A 24,752-nucleotide genomic window follows, 5' to 3' on the forward strand; every position below is an offset into this window, starting at 1 on the left:
AACGTGTGTCCTATTGAATTCTGTGGACAAGTTCATATGTCATATTGTTTTCACACCAACACCATTATAAACCCTCTATACTTTGTTCTGGAGTGTATGTATAATCATGTGGACACAAGGTGATGGAAGGTTTGAGTGAAGACAATGGACGGCCAACATCTGGTGTGTGAGCAGAGGGGACGTTGAGAATGACGACGACGACTAGGATCAAGTCAAACACACACACAGCCAATAGGGCGGACAGGTGGGCATGATAGAACGCAGTGTTCTGAGAAAGAATCCAATGGGATGCTCGGAGGTATCGGAGGAGGGCGGGGCACAACTTTCAGCTGATGTGACATGGAAGTGACAACTGCCGCAGCACAGGTAAGGGACAGACTTACTGTGATGACGACGTTTTTCTGGACAGTGTAAGAGAAGAAGCAGAAGAAGACTAATATTAGACAGCAGCACAGAGGGGCAAATGAACACTCCGACAGGACCACAACCCCTACACGAGTTGTCTGCCTATAATTGACTTTTAAGAAGGGGCTGAAAGCAGTGTATTGTATGACAGTCGGTGGCTACATATGACATCTAGAATTAGGATATAGTAGCCAGTCAAGTGGCTTGAAGGTTTGAGCCTGTGCCACAAGTAGATTGAAAAAGGGTTATGTTCTAAGCTGGTTATGCAGCAGAAACTGTGATAAGTCACCAGCTCTTTCTCTGCCAATGTTTACACACCATCGGTTCTGTAGCGATACTCCATTCATTCACACGGTTTTAGACTAAAGTGATGCATAGTGTTACACTCCGCTTGTGGACACAGCCAGGAAGCTAGTTCCAGTAGAACCGGAAAGTAGCCTATTGCCTAAATGTGTCCAATAAACTGGAAAGGTGAGCACCACCACATGTCTATAGGGAACTCTAAAATGTAATTGAATTCAGGGTTTCCTTTCCATTTTATTTTATTGCCTTTTTAACCTGGCAGCCAAATACTTTTGAGTCAAGGAGATCAATTCTTAATTCTATGAATGACTCCTTTAACAAGGCTCATTTCCGTTTTCGGTTGCAAAATGTCTTGTTACGTTGTGCCTTTACTGAACGTGACCCAGAGTTTAAAGTAACTCACCCTTAGCTCCACCCATTTGTCCAGCAGGCGTTTGTCATTGAACTCGCAGAGCAGGCCTGAGGAAGTGATGCAGAAGGTGCTGCCGGCTTTACGACCCTTCCCACATGCCACGTCAGAGAAGAAGTTGTTCCTCAACTCTCCCAGGAGCCCTGAGCGACCCAGCAGAGGAACTGTGGCGTTCACCTAGCAGACACAGGGAGGGAGAGAGGGAGGAATTATTTGAGAGCCATTGCTATGGGGTCTGACAGACCTAGTCCATCAGTTTGGTATGTTAACCTAAACCCGTCAACAATGAAGAGGCGACTCCGGGATGCTGGCCTTCTAGGCAGAGTTGCAAAGAAAAAGCCATATCTCAGACTGGCCAATAAAAAGAAAGGATCAAGACGGGCAAAAAAAACAGACACTCAACAGAGAAAGACTCTTAAAAAGTGTTATGGAGAGACAAATCTAAGTTTGAGGTGGTCGGATCACAAAGAAGAACATTTGTGAGACGCAGAAAAAATGAAAAGATGCTGGAGGAGTGCTTGACGCCATCTGTCAAGCATGGTGGAGGCAATGTTTTTTATTTTTATTTTTTTATTTCACCTTTATTTAACCAGGTAGGCTAGTTGAGAACAAGTTCTCATTTGCAACTGCGACCTGGCCAAGATAAAGCATAGCAGTGTGAACAGACAACACAGAGTTACACATGGAGTAAACAATTAGCAAGTCAATAACACAGTAGAAAAAAATGGGCAGTCTATATACAATGTGTGCAAAAGGCATGAGGAGGTAGGCGAATAATACAATTTTTGCAGACTAACACTGGAGTGATAAATGATCAGATGGGCATGTACAGGTAGAGATATTGGTGTGCAAAAGAGCAGAAAAGTAAATAAATAAAAAACAGTATAAAAACAGTATGGGAATGAGGTAGGTGAAAATGGGTGAGCTATTTACCTATAGACTATGTACAGCTGCAGCGATCGGTTAGCTGCTCGGATAGCTGATGTTTGAAGTTGGTGAGGGAGATAAAAGTCTCCAACTTCAGCGATTTTTGCAATTCGTTCCAGTCACAGGCAGCAGAGTACTGGAACGAAAGACGGCCAAATGAGGTGTTGGCTTTAGGGATGATCAGTGAGATACACCTGCTGGAGCGTGTGCTACGGATGGGTGTTGCCATCGTGACCAGTGAACTGAGATAAGGCGGAGCTTTACCTAGCATGGACTTGTAGATGACCTGGAGCCAGTGGGTCTGGCGACGAATATGTAGTGAGGGCCAGCCGACTAGAGCATACAAGTCGCAGTGGTGGGTGGTATAAGGTGCTTTAGTGACAAAACGGATGGCACTGTGATAGACTGCATCCAGTTTGCTGAAGAGTGTTGGAAGCCATTTTGTAGATGACATCGCCGAAGTCGAGGATCGGTAGGATAGTCAGTTTTACTAGGGTAAGCTTGGCAGCGTGAGTGAAGGAGGCTTTGTTGCGGAATAGAAAGCCGACTCTGGATTTGATTTTTGATTGGAGATGTTTGATGTGAGTCTGGAAGGAGAGTTTGCAGTCTAGCCAGACACCTAGGTACTTATAGATGTCCACATATTCAAGGTCGGAGCCATCCAGGGTGGTGATGCTAGTCGGGCATGCGGGTGCAGGCAGCGAAAAAGCATGCATTTGGTTTTACTCGCGTTTAAGAGAAGTTGGAGGCCACGGAAGGAGTGCTGTATGGCATTGAAGCTCGTTTGGAGGTTTGATAGCACAGTGTCCAATGACGGGCCGAAAGTATATAGAATGGTGTCGTCTGCGTAGAGGTAGATCAGGGAATCGCCCGCAGCAAGAGCAACATCATTGATATATACAGAGAAAAGAGTCGGCCCGAGAATTGAACCCTGTGGCACCCCCATAGAAACTGCCAGAGGACCGGACAGCATGCCCTCCGATTTGACACACTGAACTCTGTCTGCAAAGTAATTGGTGAACCAGGCAAGGCAGTCATCCGAAAAACCGAGGCTGTTGAGTCTGCCGATAAGAATTTGGTGATTGACAGAGTCGAAAGCCTTGGCGAGGTCGATGAAGACGGCTGCACAGTACTGTCTTTTATCGATGGCGGTTATGATGTGATGGTCTGGGGGTGCTTTGGTGGTGGTAAAGTGGGAGATTTGTACAGGGTAAAAGGGATCTTGAAGAAGGAAGGCTATCACTCCATTTTGCAAAGTCATGCCATACCTTACCTTGTGGACGGCGCTTAATTGGAGCCAATTTCCTCCTACAACAGGACAATGACCCAAAGCACAGCTCCAAACTATGCAAGAACTATTTAGGGAAGAAGCAGTCAGCTGGTATTCTGTCTATAATGGTGGCCAGCACAGTCACAGGATCTCAACCCTATTGGGCTGTTGTTGGAGCAGCTTGGCCGTAAGAAGTGCCCATCAAGCCAATCCAACTTGTGGGAGGTGCTTCAGGAAGCGTGGGGTGAAATCTCTTCAGATTACCTCAACAAATTGACAACTAGAATGCAAAGGTCTGGAAGGCTGTAATTGCAGAAATTGGTGGATTCTTTGACGAAAGCAAAGTTTGAAGGACACAATTATTATTTAAATTAAAAATAATTATTTACAAACCTTGTCAACGTCTTGACTATATTTCCTATTAATTTTGCATCTCAATTCATGTATGTTTTTATGGAAAACAAGGACATTTCTAAGTGACCCCAAACATTTTTATTTGATTTTTTTACCAGGTAAGTTGACTGAGAACACATTCTCATTTACAGCAACAACCTGGGCAATAGTTACAGGGGAGAGGAGGGGGATGATTGAGCCAATTGTAAGCTGGGGATGATTAGGTGACCGTGATGGTATGAGGGACAGCTTGGGAATTTAGCCAGGACACCAGGGTTAACACCCCTACTCTTACGATAAGTGCCATGGGATCTTTAATGACCTCAGTGAGTCAGGACACCCATTTAACATCCCATCTGAAAGACAGAACCCTACACAGGGCAATGTCCCCAATCACTGCCCTGGGGCATTGGGATATTTTTTAGACCAGAGGAAAGAGTGCCTCCTGCTGGTTCTCCAACACCACTTCCAGCAGCATGTGGTCTCCCATCCAGAGAGTGACCAGGACCAACCCTGCTTAGCTTCAGAAGCAAGCCAGCAGTGGGATGCAGGGTGGTATGCTGCTGAATTTTGAATGGTAGTGTAGGACATTTAGATTGGGCATCAACATGGCTATTGAACTTGAGATCTGACGTCTGTTATCATCCTAATAGCTTACTGAAGAGAAGAGTTTCCAAAACTTGTCCTTGTGACCTCCAACAATTCCACATAAAGTATTTGTTAAATTCCAAAAAAATCACACCTAATTAGGGTGGCAGGTAGAATCTAATTTCTTCTTAAGTCCGTTAGTTATTATCTAATTTGTTAATTAACTCAACAGTTATTATTGATCAGTTATGGATTAAGTCATGCTGTTGTTGGTGTGACTGACTGTAAATACCTTGGAGGATTTGGTGTGATCCAGGTACCAGAACTTGACGTGCCTGTTCCCTGCCGTGACAAAGTAGGAGCTGTCGTCTGAGAAGGACACGGCCGTCACTTTACTGGAGACTTTGTTGGCTGCCACCACAATGTTTTTCTGAGACGGAGAAAAAAATAGCACAGAACAAGGACTGTAGATCGACATTAGATATATACTTTATTTTCCTCAGAGAAGAAGAGAGGAAAGGTGTTCAGTATAAAACATTGAACAGCAGTTTAAAAACCGCACCATCTGGCTATATGTATATTAATGTATTTGGAGAGTCGTCGTCGATTGCCTCTTCTTCCAAAGGAGCAATGGGCCTGAGTAGCTAAAGTATTTTTTTTACTCATCCAAAATGTATTGGAAAATGGAGACATTTGAAGACCTAATAAGACCCAATGAAGACCTAATAAGGGAGTAGCTCACTACCTTCCAGGCCCAGACATTAACGATCATGTCGTGCTGGTATCCCACACTGACGATGTACTTGCTGTTAGGGCTGAAGGCCACGCAGGAGATGCCGTACTTATGCTCCTGTAGCTCGGCCACCTGAGTCCGCTCTGCTACGTCCCACACCCGCACAGCAGGCATGTGCCCACTCTGGAAGGGGAGAGAGGGAGGAGGAAAGGAAGAAATAGGGATGAATGAAAGACAGAATGATAAATCATGCACAAAAATATTCTACTTCTTTTCACTCTTGCCTACTCCATGTATCACACCCACACATGTTCATCTTATCTTAATTTATTTCCCGTTAATTTATCCAGGCAAATGGATTAAGAACTAACTCTTATAATGACGACCTGACAGGTTTGTATCCAGAAGGTGATGTAGCTTCAGTCCGATTCCCTGGATCATGCAGATGTTGTCAAAGGACAGAAGTCTCTAGTCTCCACTAAGCTTTTCAATGTACCCTGTAACTGCGTCCCAATCTGGTAATGATTTGTCTTATGCAACTCAAGGATAGAACAGAAGATCGAGTGGAGGGAATTTAAAGAGGAAAGGCGAGGGAGACTTAAGCTAGGAAATTATTTCTAAAGCATCTCTAGTACTGTCTTCCCCTCTGCAGGCAGAGGCTCAGAGGCAGGCAGAGGATTATGGACTTCCTGACAGGCCGCCCCCAGGTGACAAAGGTAGGTATCAACACATCTATCACGGGGGTCCCACAGGGGTGCGTGCTCAGTCCCCTCCTGTACTCCCTGTTCACCCATGACTGCATGGCCAAGCACAACTCCAACACCATCATTAAGTTTGCCGACGACACAACAGTGGTAGGACTGATCACAGACAACGACGAGACAGCCTATCGGGAGGAGGTCAGAGACCTGGCAGTGTGGTGCCAGTATAACAACCTGTCCCTCAATGTGAGCAAGACAAAGGAGCTGATTGTGGACTACAGGAAAAGGAGGACCGAGCACACCCCCATTCTCATCGACGGGGCTGTAGTGGAGCAGTTTGAGAGCTTCAAGTTCCTTGGTGTCCACATCACCAATTAACTATCATCATCAATTAATGAACATGCACCTGTGGAGCGGTCGTTAAGACACTAACAGCTTACAGACAGTAGGCAACTCAGGTCACAGTTATGAAAACTTAGGACACTAAAGAGGCCTTTCTACTGACTCTGAAAAACACCAAGGGAAAGATGCCCAGGGTCCCTGCTCATCTGCGTGAACGTGCTTTAGGCATGCTGCAAGGAGGCATGAGGATTACAGATGTGGCAAGGGCAATACATTGCAATGTTCGTACTGTGAGATGCCTAAGACAGTGCTACAGGGAGATAGGATGAACAGCTGATCGTCCTCGCAGTGGCAGACCATGTGTAACAACACCTGCATAAGATCGGTACATCCGAACATCACACCTGCGGGACAGGTACAGGATGGCAACAACAACTGCCCGAATTACACCAGGAATGCACAATCCCTTGATCAGTGCTCAGACTGTCCGCAATAGGCTGAGAGAGGCTGGACGTCACTGGCAACAACATCGCCTATGGGCACAAACCCACCGTTGCTGGACCAGGCAGGACTGGCAAAAAGTGCTCTTCACTGACGAGTCGCGGTTTTGTCTCACCAGGGGTGATGGTTGGATTCACGTTTACCGTCGAAGGAATGAGCGTTACACCGAGGCCTGTACTCTGGAGCGGGATCGATTTGGAGGTGGAGGGTCCGTCATGGTCTGGGGCGGTGTGTCACAGCATCGGACTGAGCTTGTTGTCATTGCAGGCAATCTGAAATGTCCAGGAACTTGCAGGTGCCTTGGTTGAAGAGTGGGGTAACATCTCACAGCAAGAACGGGCAAATCTGGGGCAGTCCATGAGGAGGAGATGCACTGCAGTACTCCAGATACTGACTGTTACTTTTGATTTTAACCCCCCCCTTTGTTCAGGGACACATTATTCAACTTCTGTTAGTCACATGTCTGTGGAACTTGTTCAGTTTATGTCTCAGTTGTTGAATCTTGTTGTGTTCTTACAAATATTTATACATGTTAAGTTTGCTGAAAATAAACGCAGTTGACAGTGAGGGCGTTTCTCTTTTGGCTGAGTTTATTACCTCAATTACCTTGACTAACACATGGACTCTGTGTACCGGTGCACCCTGCATATAGCCTCGCAACTGTTATTTTACTGTTGCTCTTTAATAATTTTTTATTTAGATCGTTTTTACTTCCGTTTATTTTTGTAAATACTTTAACACTTTTTTAAAAAACTGCATTGTTGGTTAAGGGCTTGTAAGTAAGCATTTCACTGTTGTATTTGGCGCATGTGACAAATATTCTTTTTTATTTTTCATTTGAAATAAATATCATAGACTACAGTAGCAGCTAGGTAGAGTAAACCCATGGTTAGGGATGTTGGACAAAAGGAATTTGCTTTTGGTGCACTTCTTTAGAAAATAACACAATCAGGACAGCTGATGACGTCTAGCTCTTTTAAAGACAGAACAGAAGCAGACTGTGTGGACCTCCCTTTGAGTACATACATAGGGCAGCAGCAGCTTGCAGCACGGTCAGCTAGCTACACCACAGAGCACAGACAGGCAGAGTGAGCACCAGCACACACTCTATGCCTTCTGCTACATCCCTGGAAGTCTCCCTCTCGCCGTCTGTCTCTTCCCCTCCCTTCTCTCCTCCCTCCCTCTCTCTCTCTCCTTCAGACAGCCAACAGAGTCAGTCTGCCACCCTGCCTCCTCGTGCTGCCATGGCAACCCTGCAGCAGCACACACACATTCACTTTCACACACACTTGTCTGGCTAATAAGCTCTTAGTAGATGAGAGAGGATTAGACTAGCACGCACAAACGCGAGCACACACACACACACACACACACACACACACACACACACACACACACACACACACACACACACACACACACACACACACACACACACACACACACACACACACACACACACACACACACACACACAGTAGACAACAATCTGTGGGTATGTTTTGTAGCATTCACAGTTATTGAAGCACTCCTTTGTTGATGATGTGGCACAGACAGAGTTCAATTTATGAACTCTGGGGTTGTACACTGGTATGAAAGCTTTGCCAAGCAGTGGCAGTGGAGCGGGAAACAGTCAGATCTTCTCGAGAAGGTTGCAGTCCATTTTATCACATCATCACAGCATGCAAAAACACAATGAGAAGACACTCACCTCTCCTGTGACCACATATTTGCCATCAGGGGAAAATGACAGAGTGGTGATGGTTTTCCTGTGAAGAAGAGAGACAGGAGGGAGGAGAGGAAACATTTTATTACTGTTGAAGAGAAGAGAAGTATGAACGCATCCGAGTCTCAAAGAGGGTTTTCCGCTTGGGATGTACTCTATGACAATGGCATACTTATACTCACCACAATCAATCAATCTGATGATTATTATTATCATACACTGGAGTAGAGCTTCGAGCCAGGCTCCTTCACTTCTAACGTTCTGTAGTGGTTGGCTCAATGGCCTGTGACTGGGAGTCGATTCGCTGGTTAAAAAGGTTCGATTTCAGGGTGTTTCTTTAACTGTTGAAGCAGTTATCCAGTCCAGTACTCGTACACAGAGATATTGTCTGCATCGCAAATGGCACCCTATTCCCTATGTAGTGCAGTACTTTAAAAAAAAGAAATAGCGCACTATATAGGGATTAGCAGTGGTGTAAAGTACTTAAGTAAAAAATACTTTAAAGTACTACTTAAGTCATTTTTGGGGGGGTATCTGTACTTTACTATTAATATTTCGGACAACTTTGACTTTTAATTCACTACATTCCTAAAGAAAATAATGTACTTTTCTCCACACTCGAAAGTACTCGTTACATATTTAATACTTAGCAGGACTAGAAAATGGTCCATTCACACACTTATCAAGAGAACATCCCTGGTCACCCCTACTGCCTCTGATCTGGCGGACTCACTAAACACACTTGCTTTGTTTGTAAATTATGTCTGAGTGTTGGAGTGTCCCCCTGGCTATCTGCAAATGGTTTGCTTAATATAAGGAATTTGAAATTATTTATACTTTTGATACTTATGTATATTTTAGCAATTACATTTACTTTTGATACTTAAGTACATTTAAAATCAAATACTTTTAGACTTTTACTCAAGTAGTATTTTACTGGGTGAATTTCACTTTTACTTGAGCCATTTTATATTAAGGTATCTTTACTTTTACCAAAGTATGACAATTGGGTACTTTTTCCACCACTGGGGAATAGGGTGCAATTTGTGACACTCAATTTGTTCCTTAGCTAAACTGTCCTAAAAATGTTTGAGGCCTAGCCAAGCAGTTTTTATCTTATCAACTGCTGTACTAAGCAAATGCACACATGGCATTATTACTATACTGTAATCTAATCATGGCGCAGTAATAATTTGTTTGTAGAGTGATGAGCTGTAAAAGTAGGGCGACGAGGGTATAAAGTAAAAATATTAGCCTCCAGCGAGGAGAGCATAATGAAACAAAACGTTCTGGGTATATTACGGTTAGAATGGATGGAGCCAGCTACTCTACTCCAGTCACACTGACGTGACCACATCTACTTTGGCTTTTCCCCACACATGAAAGGGGTTGGCAGAGGCTTTGAAGCCGTGGTGCTCCTTTGGTCGTTTGCTGATGACTCTCTGTCCAGTGCTCTCAGTCTTCAGTCTTTACATAAGCTATGTTGTGTTTGACAAGTCACTCCAGGTTAGTTCCCTGCCTCGCATTGACTCCAGATGGGCTGTATTTACAGGGCCTAATAACAGGGCATCTACATGATGACTCGAAGCCACATATATGCACCAAAATCAAGAGACACGAGTGTCATGGCAGGGCTGTTACAATCCTCAATGTTGCAGTTTTGTTTTTGTATGTATGCTATGTATGAGGACGAACCCTTAAGCCTAAGTGACAGTGACTAGCTGTCTGGATCCATCCATTCCCCTGGTGTGCCTTGCCTGCCTGGGGGTGACTGACCGAACAGGAGGCAGCAGCCATACAGTATGACGACGGACCCTCACCTGGAGCTGTTGAGGATGTGATGCTGTTTGTTCTTCTTGGGGTTCAGCAGCACCACCACACATCTGTAGGGAAGAAGCAGGGGAGAGGAGAAGAGAAGTTAGACTAACAAATCAATCAAATCAAAGTCGATTGGTTTATTGGTGTACTCACATGGTGTACTCACATTTCGAGATGTTATCGCAGGTGCAGTGATATATAGCAACACAATAACAATATACACACAATTCAAAAAGTCAAAATATAAAAAATAAATCAGAATCAGCAATTTCAGAGTCTGGAATGAAGGGCAGAGTACCGGGCGGAAGCTGGCTATAGAGACAGTGTCTAAGGTGCCAGGCTGAGTACTGGGCAGTGGCCGGCTAGTGATGGCTGTTCAACAGTGTGAGTTTTCATTGGGAACCCAGATTTCTAAGGGGCCTTCTTGCAGTTCCTACCGCTTCCACTGGATGTCACCAGTCTTTAGAAATTGGTTGAGGTTTTTCCTTTGTGTAATGAAGAAGTAGCCCTGTTCAGAACGAGGGTCACTTGTAGTGTACTGTTAGATAGAGGCGCGTGACCAGAAAGCTAGCTACAGTTTGTTTTCCTTCTGTATTGAACACAGATCATCCCATCTTCAATTTTATAGATTATTTACGTACAAAAATACCTAAAGTTGTATTACAAATGTAGTTTGAAATGTTTTGGCAAAGTTTACAGGTAACTTTTGAGATATTTTGTAGTCAAGTTGGAACAGGTGTTTTTCAGGATCAAACGCAACAAATAAATGGACATTTTGGATATATATCGATGGAATTAATCAAACAAAAGGACCATTTGTGATGTTTATGTGACATATTGGAGTGCCAACAAAAGAAGCTCGTCAAAGGTAAGGCATGAATTATATTTTTATTTCTGTGTTTTGTGTCACGCCTGCAGGATTGAAATACGTTTTTCTCTCTTTGGTTACGGAGGTGCTATCCTCAGATAATAGCATCGTTTGCTTTCGTCGAAAAGCCTTTTTGAAATCTGACATGTTGGCTGGATTCACAACAAGTGTAGCTTTAATTTGCTATATTACATGTGTGATTTAATGAAAGTTAGATTTTTCTAGTAATTTATTTGAATTTGGCGCTCTGCATTTTCCCTGGCTTTTGGCCAGGTGGGACGCTAGCATTAACCTCCTCCCTGTAGGCTGTATCATCGTTGTTGATCAGGCCTACCACTGTTGGAGTTGTGCGTAGCCACGCAGTCATGGGTAAACAGGGAGTACAGTATAGGGCTGAGCACACACCCCTGGGGGGCGCCCGTGTTGAGGATAAGAAGGTGTTGTTGCCTACCCTCACCACTTGGACCCAGTTGCAAATTGAGCGATCCAGTCCCAGAGCCCTGAGTCTTAATCACGTTGGCCATGGAGATTGAGAGCCAATTGTCCTCGTAAGCAGCGGGGGCCTCCGTCGGCGGCTCTGTGTTATTCTCCTCCAAGCGGTGCGAAGGTGGTGTTCAGCTTATCTGTGAGTGAGGCTTCAGTTTCAACGACATGGCTGGTTTTCCCTTTATCTGAAGTCCCTGCCACATGTGTCTCGCGTCCGCGCCGATGACTTGTGACTACACTTTGTCTCTGTACGGTTGTTTCGCCTCTGATCACCTTACAGAAGTCATAAGCCTACTCAGGGGAATGACTACAACAATCAAGGCTCAGCAGTGTACTCCTAATTCATACCGCAAAGTTCTAGCTAAAAAGAAAAGTTAGGTAAGTAAAACAAAAAGTTAGGTAAGCAGTGAACATCAATAAAGCTACAGTGGAAAGTGTGGAATGAGTCACGACAACAACAACAACATGATATTCCCATTTACCAAGCATCTAGCCAAGAATGACCCATGAGCAGCACTAAAATAAAGTTACATAAATACTTAATACCCCTCTTTTGTACTTTTTTTCGGTTAAATATCAGAGTAGCGTACAGCACAGTTTCAAAGTCACTATGTGTGGGAGTAAGTAAATGCGTGAGCACTGAGCTGCATGGCCAAGCAAAACCGTGTTGCCTTTTTAAGGTACTTCCATTTGTTGTTTCATCTCCCAGTGGGGTAACCCTCCTAAAAAGAGACTAAAAGAGAACGATGGCCTTTTATCCTATTACATGGCAACAGGGAAGATGAGAGGACACTTAGAGGACTTGTATATTCAGTCGCTGACAACTTGTCAGGGCGAAGCACTGGGGTGATCATCAGAGCTGCTGAGAAAGCCTTTGAATTTAAGTGCTCCAGGTGTACAAGGGATACAATCAAAGGCACTACTACGTCATTGAGATTGTGCAGACAGAAAGGAATACAAAAGAAGCTGGTGCACCATGGGAAACTCTACAGTAGCCACACAATATTACTGTTTGCTAAGCTAATAGCCTAACTACCACAGAGCAGCTGACAAAGATCGTCTCAGGTATTCTGCAAGTAGGCTTAAGTAAGACAATTGTAAACGCAAAATGTACTTTCACTGGAACTGTTAGGTAAAAAAGAAAATGCCATAAATGGAGAGAGGGAAAGCTGTTGTCATACTGCAGAGTTCAAGGGAAAATCCAATCAAAAATGTTAGTCCAATGTTGACATAGTCCCAAAATGTTTTGCATGTCACAGCAGTCAAGTTTTCAAGATATTAGACTTTCAAGAAGCACATCATCATGATGGCCACATCATCATGATGCATAACGCATCAAACGCAGCTTTGAAAAAACCGACGGGTCTGTGCAAGTCAAGCAGATATTCCTACAACATTCCTCTCACTGCACACTAGCCAGATCTGAATCAGGGTTAGTTGTGGAATTACTTTTAAGGCAAGGGCAGATTTCAAAATGTTACTGCTAACCTACAAAGCATTACATGGGCTTATCTTTACACCTATCTTTCCGATTTGGTCCTGTCGTACATACCTACACGTACGCAAGACACAGGCCTCCTAATTGTCCCTAGAATGTCTAAGTAAACAGCTAGAAGCAGGGCTTTCTCCTATAGAGCTCAATTTTTATGGAATGGTCTGCCTATCCATGTGAGAGACATAGACTCAGTCTCAACCTTTAAGTCTTTATTGAAGACTCATCTCTTCAGTAGGTCCTATGATTGAGTGTAGTCTGGCACAGGAGTGTTGTTAAGGATACAGGTATCCTGTGTGTGTGTGTGTGTGTGTGTGTGTGTGTGTGTGTGTATGTATCCTGTGCTCTTTTCTCTCCTTCTCCCCTCACAGGTGAAAATCATCACTCCCCAATCAGTCAACAATCAATCATCAATCAGAAGACACACCTCCTCCTGTTTTCTACCCAATCACAGTTCCTTTCCCTTGGTTTAAAAACCCCATCAGTTGTTTGCTCAAAAGCTCAATCTCTCTGTAAATGCCATGTCTGTAGGTCTCTGTGTTTCACTCTCTCTTTGTGTGTTAACCTCTCTTTTGTTTGAGCACCTCCATAGCACTTTGTCCTCACCTGTGAGTATTGTTTTTGGTTATGGTGTTTGTTTGTGTTTGATTGCTGGTGGGAAAAGGGGAAACCAAGACAAGTCGCCCATGGGCATACACTACCTGTAGGTAAACTTTGTTAAAAACACTAGTTAGAACTGGGCGGACCACCCACTGTATTTTTGGTTAGTTAGTTAGCTGTTGTTAAAGTAGGCTAGTCTAGCTTAGGGGTGTTTTTGAATACTTATTGTTTCTTTCCTTGGGTCCAGCTCAGCCCCTTTTCCTGCTCCCCCCATTACCGTGTGTTTATTAATAAACCCTGAGTTGACGGTAGATTTCAGTAGTCGTGGTTATTTCGTTCTCACTTTTACTTTGTCACAATTATAATTTGCATGAGTTATGTTACGGGTCTCATTACCATCCCCCCTAGACTGTCGGGCCAAAAGGGATTCGTAACAAGTGTGAAGGTGAACGGAAAGGCACTGGAGCAACGAACCACTCTTGCCACTCTGCCTGGCCGGTTCCCTTCTCTCCACTGGGATTCTCTGCCTCGAACCCTATTACAGGAGATGCGTCACTGGCTCACTGGTGCTCTTCCATGCTGTCCCTAGGAGGGGTGTGTCACTTGAGTGGGTTGAGTCACTGACGTGATCTTCCTATCCGGGTTGGCACCCCCCCTTTGGGGTGTGCCATAGCGGAGATCTTTGTGGGCTATACTCGGCCTTGTCTCAGGATAGTAAGTTGGTGGTTGAAGATATCCCTCTAGTGGTGTGGAGGCTGTGCAGAAGGGCTTTATAAATACATTGATTTATTTGATAGACTTATCTTTTGTCATTCTAAAGTTTCTGAATGAAATGGGAATTGTGTAGCGACTATCATTCAGCAAGGGATTGGGAATATTTTCCACTTGCTAAACCTTGACACTCACAATGCATTTTGCATCATCATGACGATGTGACCGGTTTGAAAGTACTTGAATGTACAATATCTTAAACTTGACTGCTGACATGCAAAACATTTTGGGACTGTATCAACAGTGGACTAATGAAAATAATACCAAAATATAGTTTGAGTGGATTTTCCCTTTAATAGGAGTCTCCAAATGTGCTGTACTGTGCTGAGGCATGGTCCTACAGACATGCCAAAAGTTACCTCACCTCAGTCCACTCCTAAAGAGTCTCCAAAGAATCAAACTGGGCACTGTGACTGAAACCCAATACACAGCATGTGTGATGCTTAATAGAGTAATGCTCCTCAGTCCTTTGCCCCGCAGTGAACTGTCTCCTACTGAGAGAGAGGGTGGGAGGGGACAGCTCATGGCCGACAACAATCGTGGCAGACTTGGTCTACCCTGGCACAGCTCAACCCCGAGCAACTCACATTCCCTCAGATACATACACAGCATACAGAGATTGTCGCCCCACTTCGAGTCCTTAGGAAACTATGCAGTATTTTGTTCTTTGTTCAGTATTATTTCTTACATTGTTAGCCCAGAAAATTTGAAGTGTTATTACATAGGGCCGGGAAGAACTATTCAATATAAGAGCGACGTCAACTTACCAACACTACGACCAGGAATATGACTTTCCCGAAGCGGATCCTTTGTTCGTACCACCACCCAGGACATTGGATCTAATCCCAGAGGCCGACCCAAAACAACGTCGCCGTAGGAGAGTTAGACGGAGCGGCCTCCTGGTCAGACTTCAAAGGCGTGCACACCACACACCGCTTCCGAGTACATTACCCGCCAATGTCCAGTCTCTAGACAACAAGCTGGACGAAATTAGGACAAGGGTTGCCTTCCAGTGAGACATCAGAGATTGTAACATTCTCTGTTTCACGGAAACATGGCTCTCTTGGGATATGTTGTCGGAGTCGGTACAGCCACCGGATTTCTTCATGCGTCGCGCCGACAGAAACAAACATCTCTCTGGTAAGAAGAAGGGCTGCGGTGTATGCTTCATGATTAACGACTCATGGAGTAATCATAACAACATATAGGAACTCAAGTCCTTCTGTTCACCTGACCTAGAATTCCTTACAATCAAATGCCGATCACATTATCTCCCAAGAGAATTCTCTTCAATTATAGTCACAGCAGTGTATATTCCCCCAAGCAGATACCTCGACGGCCTTCAAGGAAACTTCACTGGACTCTATGTAAACTGGAAACCATAATGAAGCTGCATTTATTGTAGCTGGGGATTTTAACAAAGCTAATTTGAGAACAAGGCTACATAAATTTTATCAGCACATTGACTGTAGCACTCACACGGGCAATACATTGGACCACTGCTACCCTAACTTCCGCGATGCATACAACGCCCTCCCCTGCCTTCCCTTCGGCAAATCTGACCACAACTCCATTTTGCTCTTACCGTCCTATAGGCAGAAACTCAAGCAGGACATACCCGTGACAGGACCCATTCAACGCCGGTCTGACCAATAGGAATCCACGCTTCAAGATTGTTTTGATCATTCGGACTTGGAAATGTTCCGAGAAGCCTGAGAATAACATTGATTTATACACTGACTCGGTGAGTAAGTTTATAAGGAAGTGAATTGGAGATGTTGTACCCACTGTGACTGTTAGAAGGTACCCTAACCAGAAACAGTGGATAGATGGCAACAATTGCGCAAAACTGAAAGCACAAACCACCGCATTCAACCATGGAAAGATGTCTGGGAATATGGCCGAATATAAACAGTGTAGTTATTCCCTCCGCAAGGCAATCAAACAAGCGAAATGTTGGTATAGGGACAAAGTGGAGTTGCAATTCAACGGCTCAGACACGAGACGTATGTGGCGGGGTCAACAGGCAATTACGGATTACAAAAAGAAAACCAGCCATGTCACGGACACCAACGTCTTGCTTCCAGACAAACTAAACACCTTCTTTGCGCACTTTGAGGATAATACAGTGCCACCAACACGGCCCGCTACCAAGGACTGCGGGCCCCCCCTCTCCTTCTCTGTGGCCGACGTAGCCACGTCAGCCCCTCAGACAGCAGCCCTAGCCACGTCCTCAGAGCACGCGCAGACCAGCTGGCTGGTGTGTTTACGGACATATTCAATCGCTCCCTATCCCAGTCTGCTGTCCCCACATGCTCCAAGATGGCCACCATTGTTCCTGTACCCAAGAAGGCAAAGATAACTGAACTAAATGACTATCGCCACATAGCACTCACTTCTGTCATCATAGTGCTTTGAGAGACTAATCAAGGATCATATCACCTCCCCCTTACCTGCTAACATAGACCCACTTCAGTTTGCATACAGCCCCAACAGGTCCACAGACGATGCAATCGCCATCACACTGCCATATCCAATCTGGACAAGAGGAATAGCTATGTAAGAATGCTCTTCATTGACTACTGCATTCAACACCATAGTACCCTTCAAGCTCATAATTAACTTCTTATGGCTGCCATCCCATTTAACAGGATAATTTTCATCAACAACCGCTGAATTGCATAGCGCCACATTCAAATAATATTACTAAAAATATTTATATTCATGAAATCACAAGTGCAATATAGCAAAACACAGCTCAGCATATTGTTAATCCACCTGTCGTGTCAGAGTTTGAAAATATGCTTTACAGCGAAAGCAATCCAAGCGTTTGTGTATCAATCGCTCGACAAAACTTTATGAACACCTAGCATCAAGTAGCTTGGTCACGATAATCAGAAAAGCAATCAATTTAATAATTTATCTTTGACGATCTTTGGATGTTTTCACTCACGAGACTCCCAGTTACACAATACATTTTTCTTTTGTTCCATAAAGATTATTTTTATATCCAAAATACCTCCGTTTTTTTGGCGTGTTATGTTCAGAAATCCACAGGAAAGAGCGGTCACAACAACGCAGACAAATTCCAAATAGTATCCGTAATGTCCACAGAAACATGTCAAACGTTTTTTATAATCAATCCTCAGGTTGTTTTTAAAATATATAATCGATAATATATAAACCGCAACGATCTTTTTCAGGAATGGCTGCCCAAACTCTGTTACGCATACAAAACGCTGCTGGCACCTGGCCATACAATGACGCAATGTTATCTTTCTCGCTCATTTTTCAAAATAAAAGCCTGAAACTATGTCTAAAGACTATTGACACCTTGAGGAAGTGATAGGAAAAGGAATCTGGTTGATATCCCTTTAAATGGAGCAAAGGCAGGCTATGGAACATGGAGTTTTCAAAATAGAAGCCATTTCCTGGTTTGATTTTCCTCGGGGTTTCGCCTGCAATGTCAGTTCTGCTATACTCACAGACAATATTTTGACAGTTTTGGAAACTTTAGAGTGTTTTCTATCCAATACTAATAATAATATGCATATATTAGCAACTGAGACGAAGGAGCAGGCCGTTTAGTTTGGGCAACTTATTCATCCAAGCTACTCAATTACTGTCCCCCAGCCATAAGAAGTTAAGCTTGAGGCCCTGGGTCACAACCCCGCCCTGTGCAATTGTGTCTCGGACTTTGACAGGCCACCCCCAGGTGATGAAGGTAGGAAACAACACCTCCACTTCGCTGACCCTCAACACCGGGGCCCCACAAGGGTGCGTGCTCAGCCCCCTCCTGTACTCCCTGTTCAAACACGACTGCGTGGCCATGCACGCCTCCAACTCAATCATAAGGTTTGCAGACGACACAACAGTAGTAGGCTTGATTACCAACAATGATGAGACAAGCCTACAGGGAGGAGGTGAGGGCACTTGGAATGTGGTGTCAGGAAAAATACTTTTCACTCAACGTTAACAAAACAAAGGAGATGATCGTGGACTTCAGGAAACAGCAGAGAGAGCACCCCCCTATCCACATCACGGACAAACTGAAATGGTCCACACAGACAATGCAGTGAAGAAGGCGCAACAGTGCCTCTTCAACCTCAGGAGGCTGAACAAATTTGGCTTGTCACCTAAAACCCTCAAGCTTTTACAGATGCACAATTGAGAGCACCCTATCGGGCTGTATCACCGCCTGGTACGGCAACTGCACCGCCCTCAACCGCAAGGCTCTCCAGAGTGTGGTGCGGTCTGCACAACAAATCACCGAGAGCAAACTACCTGCCCTCCAGGACACCTACAGCACCCGATGTCACAGGAAGGCAAAAAAAACATCAAAGCTGGGACCGAGAGACTGAAAAACAGCTTCTATCTCCAGGCCATCAGACTGTTAAACAGCCATCACTGACAGAGGCTGCTGCCTACATATAGACTAAAATCATTGGCCACTTTAATAAATGGATCACTAGTCCATTTAAATAATGTTTACATATCTTACATTACTCATCTCATATGTATATACAGTTGAAGTCGGAAGTTTACATACACCTTAGCCAAAAACATTTAAACTCAGTTTTTCACAATTCCTGACATTTAAATCTGAGTAAAATTCCCTGTCTTAGGTCAGATAAGATCACCACTTTATTTTAAGAATGTGAAATGTCTGAATAATAGTAGAGGGAATGATTCATTTCAGCTTGTATTTCTTTCATCACATTCCCAGCGGGTCAGAAGCTTACATACACTCAATTAGTATTTGGTAGCATTGCCTTTAAATTGTTTAACTTGGGTCAAACGTTTTGGGTAGCCTTCCACAAGCCTTCCCCCAATAAATTGGGTGAATTTTGGCCCATTCCTCCTGACAGAGCTGGTGTAACTGAGTCAGGTTTGTAGACCTCCTTGCCCACACACGTTTTTCAGTTATGCCCACAAATGTTCTATGGGATTGAGGTCAGGGATTTGTGATGGCTACTCTAATACCTTGACTTTATTGTCCTTAAGCCATTTTGCCACGACTTTGGAAGTATGCTTGGGGTCATTGTCAATTTGGAAGACCCATTTGCGACCAAGCTTGAACTTCCTGACTGATGTCTTGAAATGTTGCTTCAATATATACACATAATTTTCCTGCCTCATGATGCCATCTATTTTGTGAAGTGCACCAGTCCCTCCTGCACCAAAGCACCACCACAACATGATGTTGCCACCCTCGTGCTTCACGATTGGGATAGTGTTCTTCGGCTTGCAAGCTTCCCCCTTTTCCTCCAAACATAACGATGGTCAATATGGCCAAACAGTTCTATTTTTGTTTCATCAGACCAGAGGACATTTCTCCAAAAAGTACGATCTTTGTCCCCATGTGCAGTTGCAAACCGTAGTCTGGCTCTTTTTATGGCGATTTTGGAGCAGTGGCTTCTTCCTTGTTGAGCGGCCTTTCGGGTTATGTCGATATAGGACTCGTTTTACTGTGGAAATAGATACTTTTGTACCTGTTTCCTCCAGCATCGTCACAAGGTCCTTTGCTGTTCTGGGATTGATTTGCACATTTCGCACCAAAGTACGTTCATCACTAGGAGACAGAATGCGTCTCCTTCCTGAGCAGTTATGACAGCTGTGTGGTCCCATGGTGTTCATACTTGCGTACTATTGTTTGTACAGATGAACTTGGTACCTTCAGGCGTTTGGAAATTGTTCCCAAGGATGAACCAGACGTGCGGAGGTCTACAATTTTCCCATGATGTCAAGCAAAGGAGCACTGAGTTTGAAGGTAGTGTAACGGCGTTCGTCTGTAGAAAGAGAGTCGGACCAAAATACGGCGTGGTGGTTACTCATGTTCTTTAATGAAATGGAACGATACATGAAATAACATAAAAAGCAAAACAACAAACGAAACGCGAAAACCTATACAGCCTATCTTGTGACAACAAACACAGAGACAGGAACAATCACCCACGAAACACTCACAGAATATGGCTGCCTAAATATGGCTCCCAATCAGAGACTCTGATTGAGAACTGCCTCAGGCAGCCATAGACTAATTATACACCCCACAAAACCCCAAGACAAAAAACACACCACAATAACCCATGTCACACCATGGCCTGACCAAATAAATAAAGAAAACACAAAATACTAAGACCAAGGCGTGACAGGTAGGCCTTGAAATACATCCACAGGTACCTCCAATTGACTCAAATTATGTAAATTAGCCTATCAGAAGCTTCTAAAGCCATGATATAATTTTCTGTAATTTTCCAAGCTGTTTAAAGGCACCGTCAAAGGCACAGTCAACTTAGTGTATGTAATCTTCTGGCCCACTGGAATTGTGACACAGTGAATTATAAGTGAAATAATCTGTCTGTAAACAATTGTAATTTTTCCAACTTGTGTCATGCACAAAGTAGATGTCCTCACTGACTTGCCAAAACCATAGTTTGTTAACAAGAAATTTGTGGAGTGGTGGAAAAAAAAGATTTAATGACTCCAACCTAAGTGTACGTAAACTTCCGACTTCAACTGTAAATGTATTTTAAACCATCTATTCCATCTTGCCTATGCAGCTCGGCCATCGCTCATCCATATATTTATAGGTACATATTCTTATTCCATCTCTTTACATTTGTGTGTACAAGGTAGTTATTGTGGAATTGTTACACTACTTGTTAGATATTACTGCACTGTCGGAACTAGAAGCACAAGCATTTCGCTACACTCGCATTAACATCTGCTAACCATGTGAATGCGACCAATAAAATTTGATTTGAGGCTTTCCCTCCCCTGGTCCATGGCTGTGTGTGGAGCAGGAAGGGATTCTGCTTGCGGCCACATAGGTTGTATATAAATATTGGGAACGTTACAGTAACTGGCCAGCAGCCAGCCAGCTCTTCTGCCTGGCACGGTGTAAAAATAAAACAACAGAGAGAGAACGAGAGAGAGAAAGAGAATCAGGATGCACCCCAAATAGCACCCTATTCCCTTTGCAGGACACTACTTCTGACCATTCCCTTTGCAGGACACTATTTCTGACCAGAGCCCTTTAACGTAGTGCACTATAATGTAGAGATTCAGGTGCTATTTGGGACACAAGCTCAGTCAGTGATTGATTACCTAGGCCCCCGGAGCGTGTTTTAGGCTGCCTACTTGCTGGTGTCACATTCAGAGAGCAGCCAGAGGACTTGTGGGAAGACAGGACATGCAGGCCAGCTGGGCCGGAGGGAGGGAGACCACAGAACAACTCCTATCCCTGTCCGCTGTGCTGTCATCTCATTCAATAGGTAGAAAAGAAGCTGCACGTTGCTGAGTGAGTGCACTATGATGTTAATTCCTTCAATGCCTTGGTGGTCATCTGGTTTGTGCTTTAAAAGCCTTCATCTGAGGTAAAGGAATGCCTCAAGGCTGTCTACTCTGTGGCATTACTTCAGCCAGAGCCACGGGGGTGGGAGGGGAATGATCTCATGTTTCAATATCCCATTACTCATCTCACCACAAACACTCCATGTACTTCCGCCTTCCATAGATCCACTGGGGTTCACAGGGGAAGCGAGAAAGTTATTGAGTCGTTAGTATCTAGCATATCTATCAATCTATCTATAACATCATTCTTGGATTGGAGTATGTATTTATATAGAGAATGTGATGGGATTGACAAACAGGGTTCAGATCAATGACCTTTCGGAGGACGGCTGAGTAATCAAGGTCAGCGTCCTCTCTCAGGCAAAATAATCCTACACGTTCTCTTTCACACAGGGCAGACTGCAGTACTAGGCCAGCACAAACTGTCGACTGCTATCCTGTTTTGTCTATCCCAGACACTGCTGCTCATCCTGTGTCTGCAAGCACAGTCAAATAAACACAGTTGGCTATTTATTAGCAAAGCCATGAATCAGAAATTCACTGTATCTCTTGAAGAATATGTGCTGCACTCCCTCCCTTGCAAGCTGGAGTGTTTGGTAGACAAAATTGCATGACTACAGTAACATGACTACAATTAAGCTAAGCATTACGAAAGGTCTTGTGCTTTCGTCAGACTAAGCATGTTTTCCCCAACTAGAAAAGAACACTACTTTGCAGACATTGAATGTATCCCAAATGGCACCCTATTCCCTATATAGATCTCTGGTCAAAAGGAGTGCACTATGTGTCCTAATCAATAGCTAAACAGCATATATGGTGCCATTTGGGACACATACAGTACCAGTCAAAAGTTTGGACACACCTACTCATTCAAGGGTTTTTCTGTATTTTTACTATTTTCTACATTGTAGCATAATAGTGAAGGCATCAAAACTATGAAATAACACATATGGAATCATGCAGTAACAAAAAATGATTTAACAAATCAAAATATATCTAATATTTGCGATTCTTCGAAGTAGCCTACATGACAGCTTTGCACACTCTTGGCATTCTCTCAACCAGCTTTATGACGTAGTCACCTGGAATGCATTTCAATTAACAGGTGTGCCTTGTTAAAAGTGGAATTTCTTTCCTTCTTAATGCATTTGAGCCAATGAGTTATGTTGTGACAAGGTAGGGGTGGTATACAGAAGATAGGCCTATTTGGTAAAAGACCAAGTCCATATTATGGCAAGAACAGCTCAAATAAGCAAAGAGAAACGACAGTCTATCATTACAGACATGAAGGTCAGTCAACGTGGTACATTTCAAGAACTTAAAGTCTCTTCAAGTGCAGTTAAGTTACAAAAACCATCAAGCGCTATGATGAAACTGGCTCTCATGAGGACCACCACAGGAAAAGAAGACGCAGAGCTACCTCTGCTGCAGACGATAAATTCATTAGAGTTACCCGACTCAGAAATTGCAGCCCAAATAAATGTTTCACAGAGTTCAAGTAACAGACACATCTCAACATCAACTGTCCAGAGGAGACTGCATTAATAAGACCTTCATGGTCGAATTGCTGCAAAGAAACCACCACTAAAAGGACATCAATAAGAAGAAGAGACTTGCTTGGGGCAAAAAACATGAGCAATGGACAGTAGCCCGGTGGAACTCTGTCCTTTGGTTTGATGAGTCCAAATTTGAGATTTTTGGTTCCAACAGCCGTGTCTTTGTGAGATACAGAGTAGGTGAATGGATGATCTCTGCATGTGTGGTTCCCACCGTGAAGCATGGAGGAGGAGGTGTGATGGTACTTTGCTGGTGACACTGTCAGGATTTATTTAGAATTCAAGGCACACTTAACCAGCATGGCTACCACAGCATTCTGCAGTGATACGCCATCCCACCTGGTTTACCCTTAGTGGGGCTATCATTTGTTTTTCAAATGGACAATGGCTAAGAAGGAGAATGATGGAGTTCTGCATCAGATGACCTGGCCTCCACAATCACCCAACCTCAACGAAATTGAGATGGTTTGGATTGAGTTGGACCACAAGGTGGAGGATAAGCAGCCAACAAGTGCTCAGCATATGTTGGAACTCCTTCAAGACTGTTGGAAAAGCATTCCAGGTAAAGCTGGTTGAGAGAATGCCAAGAGTGTGCAAAGCTGTCATCAAGGCAAAGGGTGGCTACTTTGATGAATCTAAAATATATTTAGATTTGTTTAACACTTTTTTGGTTACTACATGATTCCTTATGTGTTATTTGACAGTTTTGATGTCTTCACTATTATTCTACACTGTAGAAAACATTAAAAATAAAGAAAAACCCTGGAATGAGTAGGTGTGTCCAAATGTTTGACTGCTTCTGTACTTTCACAGCAATAAAACTATTGCTGTCCAACATGGTAGCAAGCACATAATCTTGTGAAAGTATTCTGACTTCACAGCAATATAAATCAAATATTTACTTATCCGACAGGTTAAGTCATAGGCACCTTCAGAATGTGCGGTCTACATTGGGCCTACCGGTATATTTGAGAGGCCATCGTTCAAAAATAATTTGAAAAACAAGTTAAAATTAGAGCCTATACCTATGGCTAATTCAGGGTAGGCTGAGTAAAAGTATTGCCACACGGTTACTACCATCATCATCAGTCACCTATCAGCCATCTGGTGGGTTGGTTTAGCAGACTGACAGGTGGTCAAGCCTCTGAGATGAGAAAGCCCCGCAGGGTCTGTGGCGTCAACAAGGAGGGGATATCAGTTTCCTTCCAACCCAAGAGAGGAGACAGAGACCACCCTCCAATCTGCCAGTCCACTGCAGACCCTACCCCTCCCCCCAAGCTGATACTGTCTTATTTCTCATCCTCTGTTCATGCTGAGACAGACTGGACGACCTTGTTGTTAATCTGCCCTTACTGCAAGTTTCCTGTCCTGTCTGCCCAGTACGGCTAAGTAAGTGGCTAACAATGATGGTGATATCTAGTGTTTCCCTGAGCTCTGTGCCAGCTATGCTGCTTGAATCTGCTGAAACCCTGAAGGCAGCACACTGTAGCTGTCCAAATGTTGGCAT

At 43.9% G+C, this 24,752-nt stretch overlaps 1 protein-coding gene across 1 annotated transcript in view; it reads right to left on the minus strand.

Annotated features, from left to right (window-relative positions):
- The window catches only part of LOC118362196 (mitogen-activated protein kinase-binding protein 1-like), a 75,088-nt gene that overhangs the window by 31,277 nt on the left and 19,059 nt on the right, over positions 1-24,752 (minus strand). The window contains 6 exon segments of the mRNA XM_035742371.2: positions 384-401; positions 1,112-1,294; positions 4,588-4,725; positions 5,041-5,211; positions 8,284-8,341; positions 10,119-10,181. Coding sequence (XP_035598264.2) covers positions 384-401; positions 1,112-1,294; positions 4,588-4,725; positions 5,041-5,211; positions 8,284-8,341; positions 10,119-10,181 — 631 coding nt within the window.

This window comes from Oncorhynchus keta, chromosome 29, assembly GCF_023373465.1.
Source record: "Oncorhynchus keta strain PuntledgeMale-10-30-2019 chromosome 29, Oket_V2, whole genome shotgun sequence".
NCBI classification, from domain to species: Eukaryota; Metazoa; Chordata; class Actinopteri; order Salmoniformes; family Salmonidae; genus Oncorhynchus; species Oncorhynchus keta.